The sequence below is a fragment of the Aristolochia californica genome, unplaced genomic scaffold (assembly GCF_029961685.1).
Source record: "Aristolochia californica isolate CCGP_79_NKW_82.1479 unplaced genomic scaffold, dmAriCali1.0.hap1 SCAF_9, whole genome shotgun sequence".
In the NCBI taxonomy this organism is placed as follows: Eukaryota; Viridiplantae; Streptophyta; class Magnoliopsida; order Piperales; family Aristolochiaceae; genus Aristolochia; species Aristolochia californica.
In genome coordinates, this window is record NW_027182290.1 from 31,909,239 (window position 1) to 31,923,048 (window position 13,810).

The 13,810-nt window shown below is 42.6% G+C and overlaps 1 protein-coding gene across 2 annotated transcripts in view; it reads left to right on the forward strand.

The window, feature by feature from the left end:
- The window catches only part of LOC137940973 (fructose-bisphosphate aldolase, cytoplasmic isozyme 1), a 57,264-nt gene that overhangs the window by 14,598 nt on the left and 28,856 nt on the right, over window positions 1–13,810 (forward strand). For both annotated transcript variants that reach the window (XM_068786125.1, XM_068786126.1), the window contains exons 8-9: window positions 10,860–10,956; window positions 11,493–11,572. In XM_068786125.1, the coding sequence (XP_068642226.1) occupies window positions 10,860–10,956; window positions 11,493–11,572 (177 nt within the window). The remainder of the gene's footprint in view (window positions 1–10,859; window positions 10,957–11,492; window positions 11,573–13,810) is intronic.

The window sequence follows — 13,810 nt, forward strand, 5'->3', positions numbered from 1 at the left end:
TTTTTACTCTTTAATGTTTGATGTGTTAGAGCTGGGTGGTTCCGTCCACCACTGATAGGTTAGGTACTTGGCTTTTTGTACCTAACAGACCGGTCTTTTGGGTTGTATTGGCTAGGCGTTTGACATGGTACCAGAGTTGGGCACCACGTTCCTCATTCGAATCCCTGAAGGGGCGACCTAGTTTCCAGACCAATGTGGGCCGCTAGCGTGGGCCGTCGTGGATGTCGACCGGGGGGAACGGTGGGTGTCAGATGTGGTTCTGGGTTAAGTACTTTGCTTTCTGCACCTAACAGACTGGTCTTTTGGGTTGTATTGGTTAGGCGTTTGACATGGAAGTGGCTTTCTACTTACCTTGCAAATATCAAAACTAAACTTAAACTCTCGGCCTTCACCTCTAAATCATATAATAACTCTTAACTATTGACCATGTTCCATTGCAGTCGGGGGGCAATCGACCTAATGCTCATCCGTGAAGGTCACTTGCCCAGCAATAGGGTGCATGAAGTTCACCTGCGTAGTAGTAGGGAGCACTCTCATACTACCAAGGATAGGTACGACGCACTGGGTCACCACCTTAAACCACAAACAAAGCAGCTTTTGTATTGATGTAGAAGAGACAAAAGGAAAAACTTTGTGTTGTTTGAAGAAATACTTGGTGGTAAAATCTAGCAATGAGAACATTGAAGTGGAAAAGCTATCAGAAGAACTAAGAGCTATTTGGTGCATTGTAAATTCTCCAGAGGTGTGTAACTGGGGTCCAAAGATGTAGCTAGCACCTCTCCCATCTATGGAAGAACGAAACCTCCTTATGTTTGGTGCAAGGCCAATAGAGGAATATTGAGAAGATTAATGAATAGACCCCTGAAACCAGGCTGGAAACTAAATCGGAAAGGGTGACTATGAAGAACATCCCTTTGCATCTCTAGTTTGAAAACACATTTAGGAAAATCGTAGTGACCATCAGCGAGGTCATTGCAATCGATCTAGAAGCTCTTTAAAGTAGGAGGCTTGACCAAGTGAACATTTGATTGGACATTTTTGTCCCATTCTCTTGTGCATTAGTGGTTCCTATCTCTGTTGCGGATGACTACTACTACCCTTCAATCTTGAATGATTCATATGTAAAGAGTAGAAATCCAATACAAGGGTGGAGAAGAAGTGACGCCGGACAGGATAGCGATTATCCTGCAGGCAGATCAACTTGCGAATCACGGGAGGAATAGGCGAAATCTGCCTGAAATCGTAGAGAAATTCTCTCAGATTCAAAATATCATTCAACTGCCTTCCTCTAAAACCTAAACAGTCTTTTAACCGAACGCAACGCCCCCGACAAGCCCGGGCTGCAGCTCAAAATAAAGCAAACCCTAACCCGGGTTCAATACAATAGATCCGATTAAGGATCCGACTACGTACACCGGATCCGATTCAAGGATCCGAATATGTACCCGCATCACATATTTTCGCCTGCATCAAGAAGAATAGAGTTGACACCTCTCGAGGTGACCTGTGCAGTGGAACTGTTTCTAACACTGGAAGGTCCATTGGGATCGGGCTTCTGAAGAGAGGCTGATTTAGGCACAATTAATGCTACTGAAATGGCATTCATAACTGTTAAGCAACTCAAATGATGATGTGGGAAGCAGTCTCGAGAGACGAGGAGATATTTTTGGAAGGGAATTGATTGGGGGTCAAGTTGGCGCGCACCAAAATGAAGTATTAGGGAAATTCCAACGCCCTCAAGTTGTATAGGAGAATGATCACAGGGAGGAACGTCTAGATACAAATGTGGGCTAAAGTATTACCAATGAGCACTATGATGTTTGTGCCGACATGGCTGCCACTATTGATCTCACACAGCGGATCTCGAACCCGAATCACGAATGAGGTGTTTGGTGGTTCCTTGGATCTTCTCTATTCGTGATTGAAGTGGGTCCAGAGCAAACTTACACAAGGGGTCTAAACTCGTCAAAGATGGCAGATTTGACGAGTTGCCCAAATCATCCCCTTCTATGGTGGAAGTTGCAATAGGAAACCAAATGCCACAGGAGCATCAACTCCAACCTGGGAGCACCTGAACAACCTTACGATTCACCCACAGTAGGTTTGGATATCAACTGCTTAGTGATGGATTGAGGGAATCATGGGGAGACTCATCTCATGAAGACGGCAACACCGATACACCGTTGCTGGAAATTCTTCCAGAAGAAGATAAAAATGAGATCCAAAGTGAACATAAGGACATTCAAGAGGATACGAGTTTTGACTGAAACAATCAGCTCGAGATGCTAAAGGGGCAAATTGTTCGTTTGTGACTGCAAGAATTTGCACAAACTCGGTGTTCAATACAGTTTGCCAAGCACCATTGAAATGGACCTGGTGGCATTGGTGGAGTTTTCAGAGATGCCTTGGGATCAGTTTTGCTATCCTATGCTGGCTCAATGGCCACATAGATTCAAGGGTAGCAGAAATCAAGGCTCTAAGGCAAATTGTGATACTGTTCACCCATGATTTCTCATGTCTCTGGTTATTGAGGGGGACCTGGCTTCAGTTATTAGCTAGATGAAAGGGAAATCAAAGCCTCCATGGAGAAGTCAACATATCCTTAGAGAAGTCAATTCTGTGGCTGATGCTCTTGCCAAGGCTGGAGTCTCTCTTGTTTCCCTTGTAGTTGGGGATTTCTTCCCATTAGTGTGAAGGATTCCTTCTTGGCTTGTATTTTTCTTTTCTTTTTCAATAAGATTTCAGCCTTTCAAAAGAAATTCTGCTCACATCTTTATTCTGTCTATTTAATCCGACTGAGTTTTGTGGATGCCATTTTGCATGGCGATCATTAGTGTGGTGTCACCTAGGATTATTGTTGTTGTTGTTGTTGTTGTTTTTAACATGTGGCCTGCATTTAGTGGACAAATCTATGTGGATCAAAGTTTGGTGCAGATTGGACAAGTTACAGTCCAAAAGGAGACTTATTTACTCCCCATCATATAAAAGACAATCTTGAGATAAGATGTGAGTCTGGAAGGAGTAATATGTGGAGTTCATTATTATATTGTTATTTTTTTTTTGAGAAAAGTTGTAAATGTATTCAAAAGAGATAAAATACAAACTAAAAAACTAAAAAGACATTTCCTCCACAACAAGATGTTGGAGGGTAACGCCTTTTTTAGCTTGAACATCGGCTAAATGATTAGCAGATCTTGGTACATGTTTCCAAGTACATAATAAATCAGAAGTTAAATTACAGATTTCATCATAAATCTTCCAATGACGCCAAGGAGGTTTTGAAGGCTTGGAGCACCAATTTATAATAACTTGAGAATCCCCTTCAATCAAGAGAGCACCGTCCTTTTTTTGTTTGAAGAGTTTCAGCCCGTTGAGCAAGCCATGTAATTCCGCACAAGTAGAGTCTGATACTCCAATTGGACCCGCATAAGTGTAGAGAAGATTTGCTTGATCATCGTGAATTACTCCACCAAATCCGGCTGGGCCCGGACAACCGAAAGCACTTCCATCAAAATTTAATTTAAAGTGTCCAGGAGGAGGTCTAGTCCATTCTATCATAATAGGAGCCTTCGAAATAAGAGACATTTTCGCAACATTTCTCCAATTTTCCCTCATATTTGTTGCTCTTAGATCACAGAATTCTTTGCGAAGGAGAACCCAAGAGCTAACTTGACCGACTATCTGATCACAGAGAATATTCCGAGGAATAGATTTCTGATTGAATTTGCGATTATTTCTTTCTTTCCATAAATTCCACACAATGTGTCCAACACAACAAGATATTAAGATTTTCCCTAACTTCGGAAGATGGGAGCTAACCAAAGTATAAATAGTGTTTAGCAAATCTTGCGAAGGGCAATATAATAAACCGATCTTGTCCATTAATTCGGTCCAAATCTTATGAGCATATTCGCAATGCAAAAGCGTATGATCTGCTGTTTCAGGAGATGTGTTGCAAAATGGGCATTCTGGATTGGGAATATTAATGCCTCGTCTTTGCAAAGCGTCAGAAGTTAAAATTTTTTTAAGACATACCGTCCAGATGAAAAATTTGATGCGAGGAGGAATCGGGAGCGACCAAGCAAAAGTAACAGGATGTTCTGCGTGAAGAGGATGGTAGGAAATCAAATGATGGTACGTTGAGGCTGAAGAGAACATACCTTGTTTGTTGGGTGTCCAGATGAGGATATCGGAAGAATTTTTTAAGGCCACACCAGAAAGTAAATTGATCAGGCCAGTTGCTTCAACAGTTTCAGAGTCATTTAATGCCCGTCTGAGATGAAGATTCCACCCACCCGAGGACTGCCAATGGTCAGAAATCATTGAACTTCGAGATCTTGACAGCTGGAATAAAAGAGGATAACTTTCCTCTAAGGAACTAGTCCCGATCCACCAATCGGACCAGAAAAGAGTATTTTCACCACTTCCAATATAGCATTTGACGGCGGCTTTGAAGCAAGGTAAGAGTTTGGCAATTTTCTTCCAAACAGGGGATAACTTGTAAAATCTTCCCCCCTCCGTCCACCAACCTCTCTCTTTTCCTGATTTACTTGCAACCATTCGGCGCCACAGTAGATTGGGTTGCATGTTGTACTTCCAAACCCACTTTAGTAGCAGAGACTTGTTGGTGGTAGCAACGTCACGAATCCCGAGGCCCCCCATTACAATTGGTTTACAAACATCAACCCATTTTACAAGATTAACCTTTTTTTCCCCATTTGGCCCATCCCATAAAAATCTTCTTTTCAAAAATTCAATTCTATCCCTAATAGAAGTTGGACAATTGTACAAAGATAAGAAATAGGAAGGTATTCCATGAAGGCATGATTTAATTAGAACCAGTTTACCAGCTTTGGATAAAAATTTTCCTTTCCAAGAAGCCAGACGCTTCTCAAGCCTCTCAACAACCGGAAACCAGGAATTTTTCGAAGGCAGGAAAGGAGTCAAAGGTAAGCCCAGATATGTACTCGGAATTGATGCTACCTTACAACCCAGATAGTTCGCCATAGAGTTGAGAATAGATGCATCAATATTAAAACCAAAGATTGTGGTTTTCTCCCAGCTTATCTTTTGACCAGACGTCAATTCAAAGATATTCAAGATAGCTTTCATGCGTTTTATTTGTCTCATGGACCCTTCTCCAAAAAGAATAGAATCATCTGCAAACTGAAGAATGGGGACGTCTTGGATTGGATCAGAAAAAATAGGACTGAGCCAACCCGAACGTTTAGCAAACCGGATCATAGAGGTAAGGTATTCTCCAATGAGAGTAAAAATAAATGGAGAAAGGGGGTCTCCTTGTCTGATCCCTCTAGAGGATTTGAAGTATCCTCGGGGTTTCCCATTTACCAAAACAGAATAAGAAGGGGAGGAAATACAACTCCGCATCCAGAATTTCCATCTGGTACCAAAACCCATACGGTCAAAAAGATAATCCACCAGTTTCCAGTCAACCCGGTCAAAGGCTTTCTCAAAATCAATTTTCAGAACAAACCTAGGAAGGGAAGATTTTTTGAACGAATGAAGAAGTTCATGAGCAGTAAGAGAAGAGTCCAGGATGTTTCTGTCTCGGATAAAAGCACTTTGACAAGGATTAATTACCTTGTAAAGGACAGCTTTTAGCCGATTAGCCAACAGACGACCAATAATTTTATATGAACTGGAAATGAGACTGATGGGCCGGAAATCTTTAGGCTCCTCTGAATTTGTTTTTTTAGGAATAAGCGCAATAAAAGATGCACCAATTCCAGAGTGAGTAATTCCCACTTGGTGAAAATTGTGAACGAAGGCACATACATCATTTTTTAACAGATCCCAAAAACAGTGATAAAACTCACCATTAAAGCCATCTGGTCCGGGGGCTTTATCTTTAGGAAGGCCCAGCACAGCCCGTTCAATTTCTTCTGAGGAGAATGGTTTTTCAAGATCCATTGCGTCTTCAGTTGAGATGCGCTCGAAATTGAGCTGATGGATTTTTGGTCTTCTGAAACAGACTTCTGAATATAGCTCTGAGAAATACTTCACCAAAAGGTTAGAAATGGAGGCACTATCCGTTACCACTTGGTCTCCGTTACAGAGAGCAGTGATACGGTTAGTCCTCCTCCTGGTCGAGGCGATGGAATGAAAAAACTTTGTGTTTCCATCACCCTCAGCCATCCAACGAAATCTTGAACGTTGTTTCCAACGGACAGAATCAGAATGAAGAAATGTACGGTATTCAGCATTTAATTTATTTCTAAGCAAAAATTCAGTAGGAGAGATTAACCTTTGTTCCTCCAGTAGATCCAGCTCAGAAATGCGGCGGCGAATCGAATCTTTCTGGGAAGCAGCAGAAACACGATGATTTTTATCCCACATTCTGATCTTTGCTTTGAGGGCTTTCAGTTTCCGAGGGAGGGCCCAGCCCGGGTTCGGATGATTTTCCAATTCGAGCCACCAAGATTTCAAAGAAGGGATGAAAGCCGTGGTTAATAACCAGGCATTCTCAAACCGAAAGGGAGATTTTTCCCACGCAAGAGGCCGGGAATTGAGTTGGATAGGCCAATGGTCAGATCCAATTTTGTTTAGGACTTGGCCAGAGGTGTTGGGAAAAAGAAGGTTCCATTCTATATTTGAAAAAAATCTGTCCAATTTAGACAAAATGGGGGGGTTCTGACAATTTGTCCAGGTGAATTTTTTCCCCGAAAGAGGAATCTCGGAGAGAGCAACACTATTGATAAAGTCAGAAAAGGCTCTCATGGTTGATGAGGTTCGGGAAGCAGGAGGACATTTGTCAGAGCAAGATAATGTCGCATTGAAGTCTCCTCCAATGAGCCAAGGGAGGTCCCACAATTGGACAAGCTGAAAGATTTCCTCCCAGAAAGATGCTCGGTCACGGTACCGAGTAGGCCCATATATGCCAGCAAGAGCCCAACAAGTACCGAGGTTGTGATCCCGGAGCTGGATACCTATTGAGTATCGCCCCGGAAGGACGGAAATAGCATCAAAAGCAATTGGATCCCAGATGACAATAATGCCCCCAGAATGGCCAATTGCAGCTACATGCGCCCACGCTGGGTTGGAGTCATACCATATATTACACACAATTGAATAATCAAAGGACTGTATCTTCGTTTCAAGAAGTATAGCTATTTTTGGTTTAACATCAAAAAGCGCTGCTCTGACGAGAGCACGCTTGGCCAGAGAGCCGAGACCTCTTACATTCCATGATAGAACGATCATGGGGAACGGTGGGAGTTGATGTTTCGCTCCACGGCTCCAGCTTCAGTGTATCCCGCACAAAATATGTTGGCAAGCTCCGTCATTTCTGAAAATTCTTCTCGAGGAAAGGATTGTTCCTGTTCCAGCAGGAATAGGAGGAGCTCATCGCGCGGATTGGGAGTGAAGGCCTTGGCTAGGGTAGATTCAGAGGTTATAGTTGGGGGGAGGTCGGACCAAATTGGAGGGATTCCATAGGGGAAAGCAGGGGGGAGATCGTACCAATCATGGGGAAATTCCATTGGAAGGACAGGAGGGGAATTTGGAGGGGGGGAAGGTGGGGGGGTAGTGTCTTTGATTTTATCTTTGTCCTTGTTTGTCTCGGAAGGTGTGGGGTTACCGAGTTTGGCTTTAGTTTTCCCTGCTTCTTTTTTCCTGGAGTAGGTATATCGGAAAGGGGTGGTGGCAATTTGTTTTTCAGTATTGGTGTGGAAGGGAGGGGTGAAGGGTTTGGGGTTTGAGTTTTCCATGGTGTCGGAGTGGGGGTAAATAATACGAAGGGGGGTGGGGCAGAGGATAGTGGGAGAGTGAATATATAAGGGGGAAGGGGAGTGAGAGGGGGGTTCGAAATCCCAAGTGGATTCATTAGAGAAGAGGGATGGCCTTAACGGGGCTCGAGGGGTGGCCGTATAAGGGGAGATTTGAGTCAGAGAGGGAGGGTTTGATGGGACGGCGAGAGGAGTTGGTTGCTGGGATGGATGGGATGGGTGATGAGGAAGGTTTGAGGTCGGGGGGGTCGCAGAGGGAGATCCTCGATAACGAGCCGAGAATGTGGGTGGAAGTGGGGGGGAAAGGGGATTTATCGAGTTAGAGAAGCTGCGGGACGGGGATGACAAGTGAGGGGTGCGGCTTCGGGAAAAGGAAGATTTAGGCGGCGGAGGGAAGGAGAGGGATTTAAAAGTGAAAGGACGGGAGGGTGGCATGATTTGGACTGAGGAATTGGCGTACGGTAGGCTTCGGGAAGAGGAAGATTTGGGTGGCGGAGGGGATGGGAGGGATTTAAAGATGGAAAGATGGGTACTGCTTCGGGAAATGAAAAGCGGCGGAGGTGAAAAAGTTGATGTAGAAAGGGAAGGGCGGGGCGTGATGTCGACTGAAGGGTGTTGGAGGTTGATGTATGGCAGGCGAGTTCGGGACTCGAGGTGTGGCGTTGGGGAAAGGGTTGATGGTGGCGTGATTTGGACTGAGGGATTGGCGTACGGTAGGCTTCGGGAAGAGGAAGATTTGGGTGGCGGAGGGGATGGGAGGGATTTAAAGATGGAAAGATGGGTACTGCTTCGGGAAATGAAAAGCGGTAGAGGTGAAAAGGTTGATGTAGAAAGGGAAGGACGGGGCGTGATGTCGACTGAAGGGTGTTGGAGGTTGATGTATGGCAGGCGAGTTCGGGACTCGAGGTGCGGCGTTGGGGAAAGGGTTGATGTAGAAAGGACATGACGGGGCGACGGCGTGATGTGGGCTAAGGCGCTTTGGAAGTTGTAGAGGTCGACGACTGTGGATTTGATGGTTGAAAAGGTGGTTTGTTTTTTTTTTTTTTTTTTTTTTTTTGTGTAAGAGTATGGTGCGGGGCTCGAGGTTGAGAAGGTGATGATGGATTTTGGTAAATGGAGAGGTAGGTATGTGGGGGAAAGTGTTTTTTGTTTCGAGGCGGGTTAGAGTTTGACAGTGATGGATGTGAACAAAGGGAAGTAATAATCCCCTTGTCCGGATGTGTCTGCACATCGGTTTGAAAGATCCTATCAGCTTTTGGATTTGGGGAACGGTGTATTGCAGGTGTTTTGGAATTGGGGATTGGCACTGTTGCCAAGGGCGATTTCAGAGATGAGATTTTGTCTGCGGATGCACTTATGTGGATAGGATCTTTTTCGGCGGGGGCAGTGAAAGGGTTACTGTGAACTGGTGTTGATTGGATTGTTTCGGGATATGGGGATTGATGTTGTGTGGTTGGATTTTTTTTTTTGTTTTTGTTTTTTCGGAACCCATGTCCGATTGAACTCCGAGTGCGGCTTCCGAGTCGGTAACTGACGGATCTGCTGAGTCTGGGTTGTGTTTCGTGAGGTTTCTTCCGAGTTGGCTGCCGGAAGGGTTTCCAGATCTCCGAATTCCATGGAGACCCAGATCATGGTTTTTCCGCAGGAGATATGAAAAAATTGTAAACCACTTACCGGTGATTTTGGCCGGATGAAAATTTTTTCTCTGTGAAGCTGCGTTGGCTGGCTTTCGGCCCAAATAACCTCTCCGAATTCTTTTGTGAGGCATTCCAGAGTATGCCGGCTTCGGATTTCCACCGGAAGACCTTTGACGATCACCCATTGCCCCGAGATGGGGGTTGTGAGTTCTGGGCTCCAATTGGTCATGTGGAGGATCGTTGAAATAGTCTCTGCCTTTAGTGAATGAAGTCTCTTGCGGTCCTCCTCCGAATGGCAGTTGATGATCCAGCTCCTCTTATGAGCTTTGATGATGGCTGTGAACGTGATATTTCGTTTTTGCAGCCATTCTTGGAGTTGTCTTCTGGTGAAAAAATTTTCCGGGTCTTCCAAGAGGACTGCCAGGGACATTTTGCGCTTGCCCTCAGTTTCAATGTGGGCTGGCAGGGGTATAAAGAATTGTTTTTTCTGGGGTGAAAATTGGGGGAGTGGTGTTGATGGTGGTATTGGATAATTGGTTTTGCAGGTCTGAGTCTTCTCTAGTGGAGGATCCGGTGGGAGCGACAGAGTTGTCTGGTGTGAAGCGCTAGGTTGTGAGTGGATTTTTGGTGGGGTGGCTAGCTGCTGAAGAATTTGATCAAATCGTTTCCAACCCATTCCAGAAGTGGAGGGCTGTGGGAGGAAAATCATACCCATTATCATTTGTCCACGTCTTTGGTGGATGACGCAATGAAGAAGGCCTCCATGATACTGGCTGTGAACTTGGAATTCCAGATCGCCAGTGAGGAGTGATCTGCTGTATTTTCTTCCCATGTTTCCTACTTGGACTTTCCTAAAAATGTCTAGGAAAAATCTGACTGCGGAGATCGGGAGGGAGATGTATGATTTCTTTTTCCCCTCTTGCGCATGAATCTGGATGGCCTCCCCACTCTTCTCCTTTCTCTTTTGAAAAGTCAGCTTTGCTTTTCCATTCCGGAATTCGTATATGGTCGGATCCTCCACAAGGATCCTTCGGCGTGAGGATTTCGAGATTACAGTTTGCCATCTCTCGCCTGAACTATCTTCAGATTCAATAACTTCCTTTTCCCTCTTTTCTTCTTCTTCCGGTTGTTTACCTCTTCGTTGCTGCTGCTGCCGGTGCTGCTTCCTCAGACTGGTTCGATCTTCGCCTCTTCCTGGATGCTGTCCTACTAGAGGTGCTGGATCAGAGAGAGTGGTCGTTGAATGGGAGTTACTTCGTTCCCCAGATGGTTGGTGGGAGGAAATTACTCCTTGACCGACCTCTCGTCCAGCCATCGATCCTAAAAGTGCCTAGTTAATAGCTTTTAGTCCGTTGAGAGTTTTTTATTATTATATTGTTATTACGTATGTGAAATGTGAATGTGTGTGGCATCTACTTGTGCTTCTTTACTGCTGTTTCTTTTTGCGTTTGTGTGACTGTATTAATTGACTTGACAGGTGAATCCTTCAGATGTGATAATCTTGGAAGGGATACTTGCCTTTCATGATCCACGTGTCAGAGAATTGATGAATATGAAGATATTTGTTGATACAGGTTTTTAATGTTTTCTTCTTGCTGTTGTTTTTGCTTGCAACGGATGTTTTCACATAGCCTGTAAGTTGTATCCCTATACATGTTATACAAGCTGAAGAAAGTTTTGAACTAAATGATGTCTGTATGTTTTTCAGTGAATTATACTTTACTAAAAAGAAAAGTCTATGGGAGCTTTCATGCTAGAATTTATGCTGTGAGCTTTCATGCATGTGGTGGGAACTTTTTGTCATTTATCTATGTTGATTTATTTCATGACAGCTCCATGGATATGTATTTTAGTTTTAGCTTGGTAAATGGCAAAATCAGTTGAGATACTGGTGCATATAAAAAGAAGAGAAGATATTATTCCCATTTATATCACTCATCACTTCTTTGTTGTAAGCATGACGAAAATCTTTGCGTATGTTGATTTAAACATTTAGTGTTCACCATTGATTTGTGTGCATTGCTGGAGTTGGCATCTTTTGTATATCTTTCAGTCATTCATAACAGGTTATTACTCTTATTATCTTCTTGATGAAAATTTTTCAGTGCAGATGCTGACGTACGCCTGGCTAGGAGGATAAGGCGTGACATAGTAGAAAAGGGGAGAGACATTAGATCTGTTCTTGATCAGGTCAGACAATTTTCTTTTATTCTGGTAACATTATATGGCTATAATTATGTGCTTTTTGATAATTTGGAAGCTTGTTAGTGGGAATGTAATTTTGTATCTATGATGTTTTCACCATTTAAGGCATTTTCTTCGGAAAGAACCTTGTGTTCTTGTGGCCTCTTTAGAGTTAAAAAGGGTGCAATTCTATCTATTGGAGCATTAATGTCAGTATTAAACTACAATAACATAATGAAGATTATATCAGTCCACATGCAGCTGCATAATGTGGAGTCAGCTTTACTTAAAAGAAATATTAGTTTGTATTCCAACTTCAACATGGAGGATATTACATGTTGTAGCCATAATCATGATATTTAACTGGCTCCAAATTTACATACTGTAGCACTATTTGTTTTTGCATGCGATGGGAGACTACAATTTACTGCTGTCAGAATTAGTCTTACCTGTGATAAGAATATTTAACTTGCTCCCATCCGACTTCCAACCGATCAGTCTCACCACCAGTGCATATAAGGTGATTGCGTGCCTCCTTGCTAGTCGACTCAAGGCAGTCCTCCCTATTTCTATTCACTAGGGGTGGCTGCGAACCGAGCTGGTTCGCGAGTCGGCTCGGTATCTGCTCGGTTCGATTCGTCATTTATCGAGCTCGAGCACCGAAATCGGCTCGTTTACCTTAACGAGCCGAGCTCGACCGAAGCTAGGTTCGGTTCGTCGGCTCGAAATGAGTCGGATCGGTATGAATCGGTAACTGGATCGCGAGCGAGCGGTGGAGCGGGGGCGGGAGCGAGAGCGAGGGGGGGGGGGGGGGAATTTTTTCCTCCCCCCTCGTCACCGCCGACCCCTCCCATCGGTTGTTGTCGCCGCCTCTACCGCCGTCGTCGCAGTTGCTCGCCGGCCGCCTCTGTGGCCGTCCGTTCGATTTCTTCCTCTCCTCGCCGTCGCCTCTGTTTCCGTCGCCGCCGACTCCGTCGTGGCCGTCATCCCCGACAATAGGTCCTCCCCGGCGCCGTAACCCCCTTCCCTCCGCGTCGTCTCGGCGGAAAGCCAGAACAGGGGAGAAATAATCTCCCCTTTCCTTGCGAGATCATAAAATAAAAAAATAAAAAAAACTTTTGCCTCTGGAAAAAATTAAAAATAAATTTTATAGAAATAATTTTCTATAACTATTAGTGAATCATGTTTTTTTAAACTTTTTTATTAAAATTATATAATTTTCTAAGTAAGATTTTTCGTACCAAGATGGGGTAGAAAACTGTATAGAAAATTTTTGAATAAGTATTTAACAGTTGATGCTGTAATACTTTTAGAATGAAGCAATTTTCATCGCAATTTTGTGTTTGATATTTTATTTAATTAAAAATTTATCGATAAGTATAATAATATATTAGATTGATTATTAATTTTTATTTATTTCCCTAGAAGAGACAATAAAAGGTCCATTTAACTTTCCTAAGAAAATTTTAAAATATTTCCTATAATTTTCTAATAAGTCACTAATAGTAATAAGATTTTATTTAAAGGTTTTTTTTGGGAATATGTATCATAGGAAAAATATTTTTAGTTTTTCCTAGAATATAAATTTTTATCTAGGGGCACTAAGGAGGCCATAATAAATTATGGCCAAATTCAAAAATTACAAAACAAGCTAGACAACAATTGGAGTAAAAAATATTAATATTGGTGCATTTTAATCCATTATTGAAATTCAATCCTAAACCTCCCCTATCATTATATTTTTTTAAAATGTATGCATAATTTTATATATAATTTATTCACAGCCACCCCTACGTGCAAAATCATAAACAAGGAAAAAAAACTCTTTGTCCCTTCCTCATGGCTCTTAAATAAATTGAAAAGATATTTTAGTAGAAATACGTTTCTAGAGACTATTAGTGATTTTTTCAATAAATGTTGAAAAGACATTTTTAATAGAAATATAGGGACCATTAGTGCCTCATATTTTTTTAAAATAATTTTCTAATTATAAATTCTTTTTAAAAAATCATATAATTTTCTAAGTAAGATTTTCTTGCCAAGATGGGTTAGAAAACCATATAGAAAAATTTTGAATAAGTATTTGATAGTTGACGATATAATACTTTGAGCATGAGGCAATTTTCATAGCAATTTTGTGTTTGACATTTGATGTGATTAAAAATTTATCGATAAGTATAATAATATATTAGATTAATTATTAATTTTTATTTATTTCCTTAGAAAAGGCAATAAGAGGTCTAT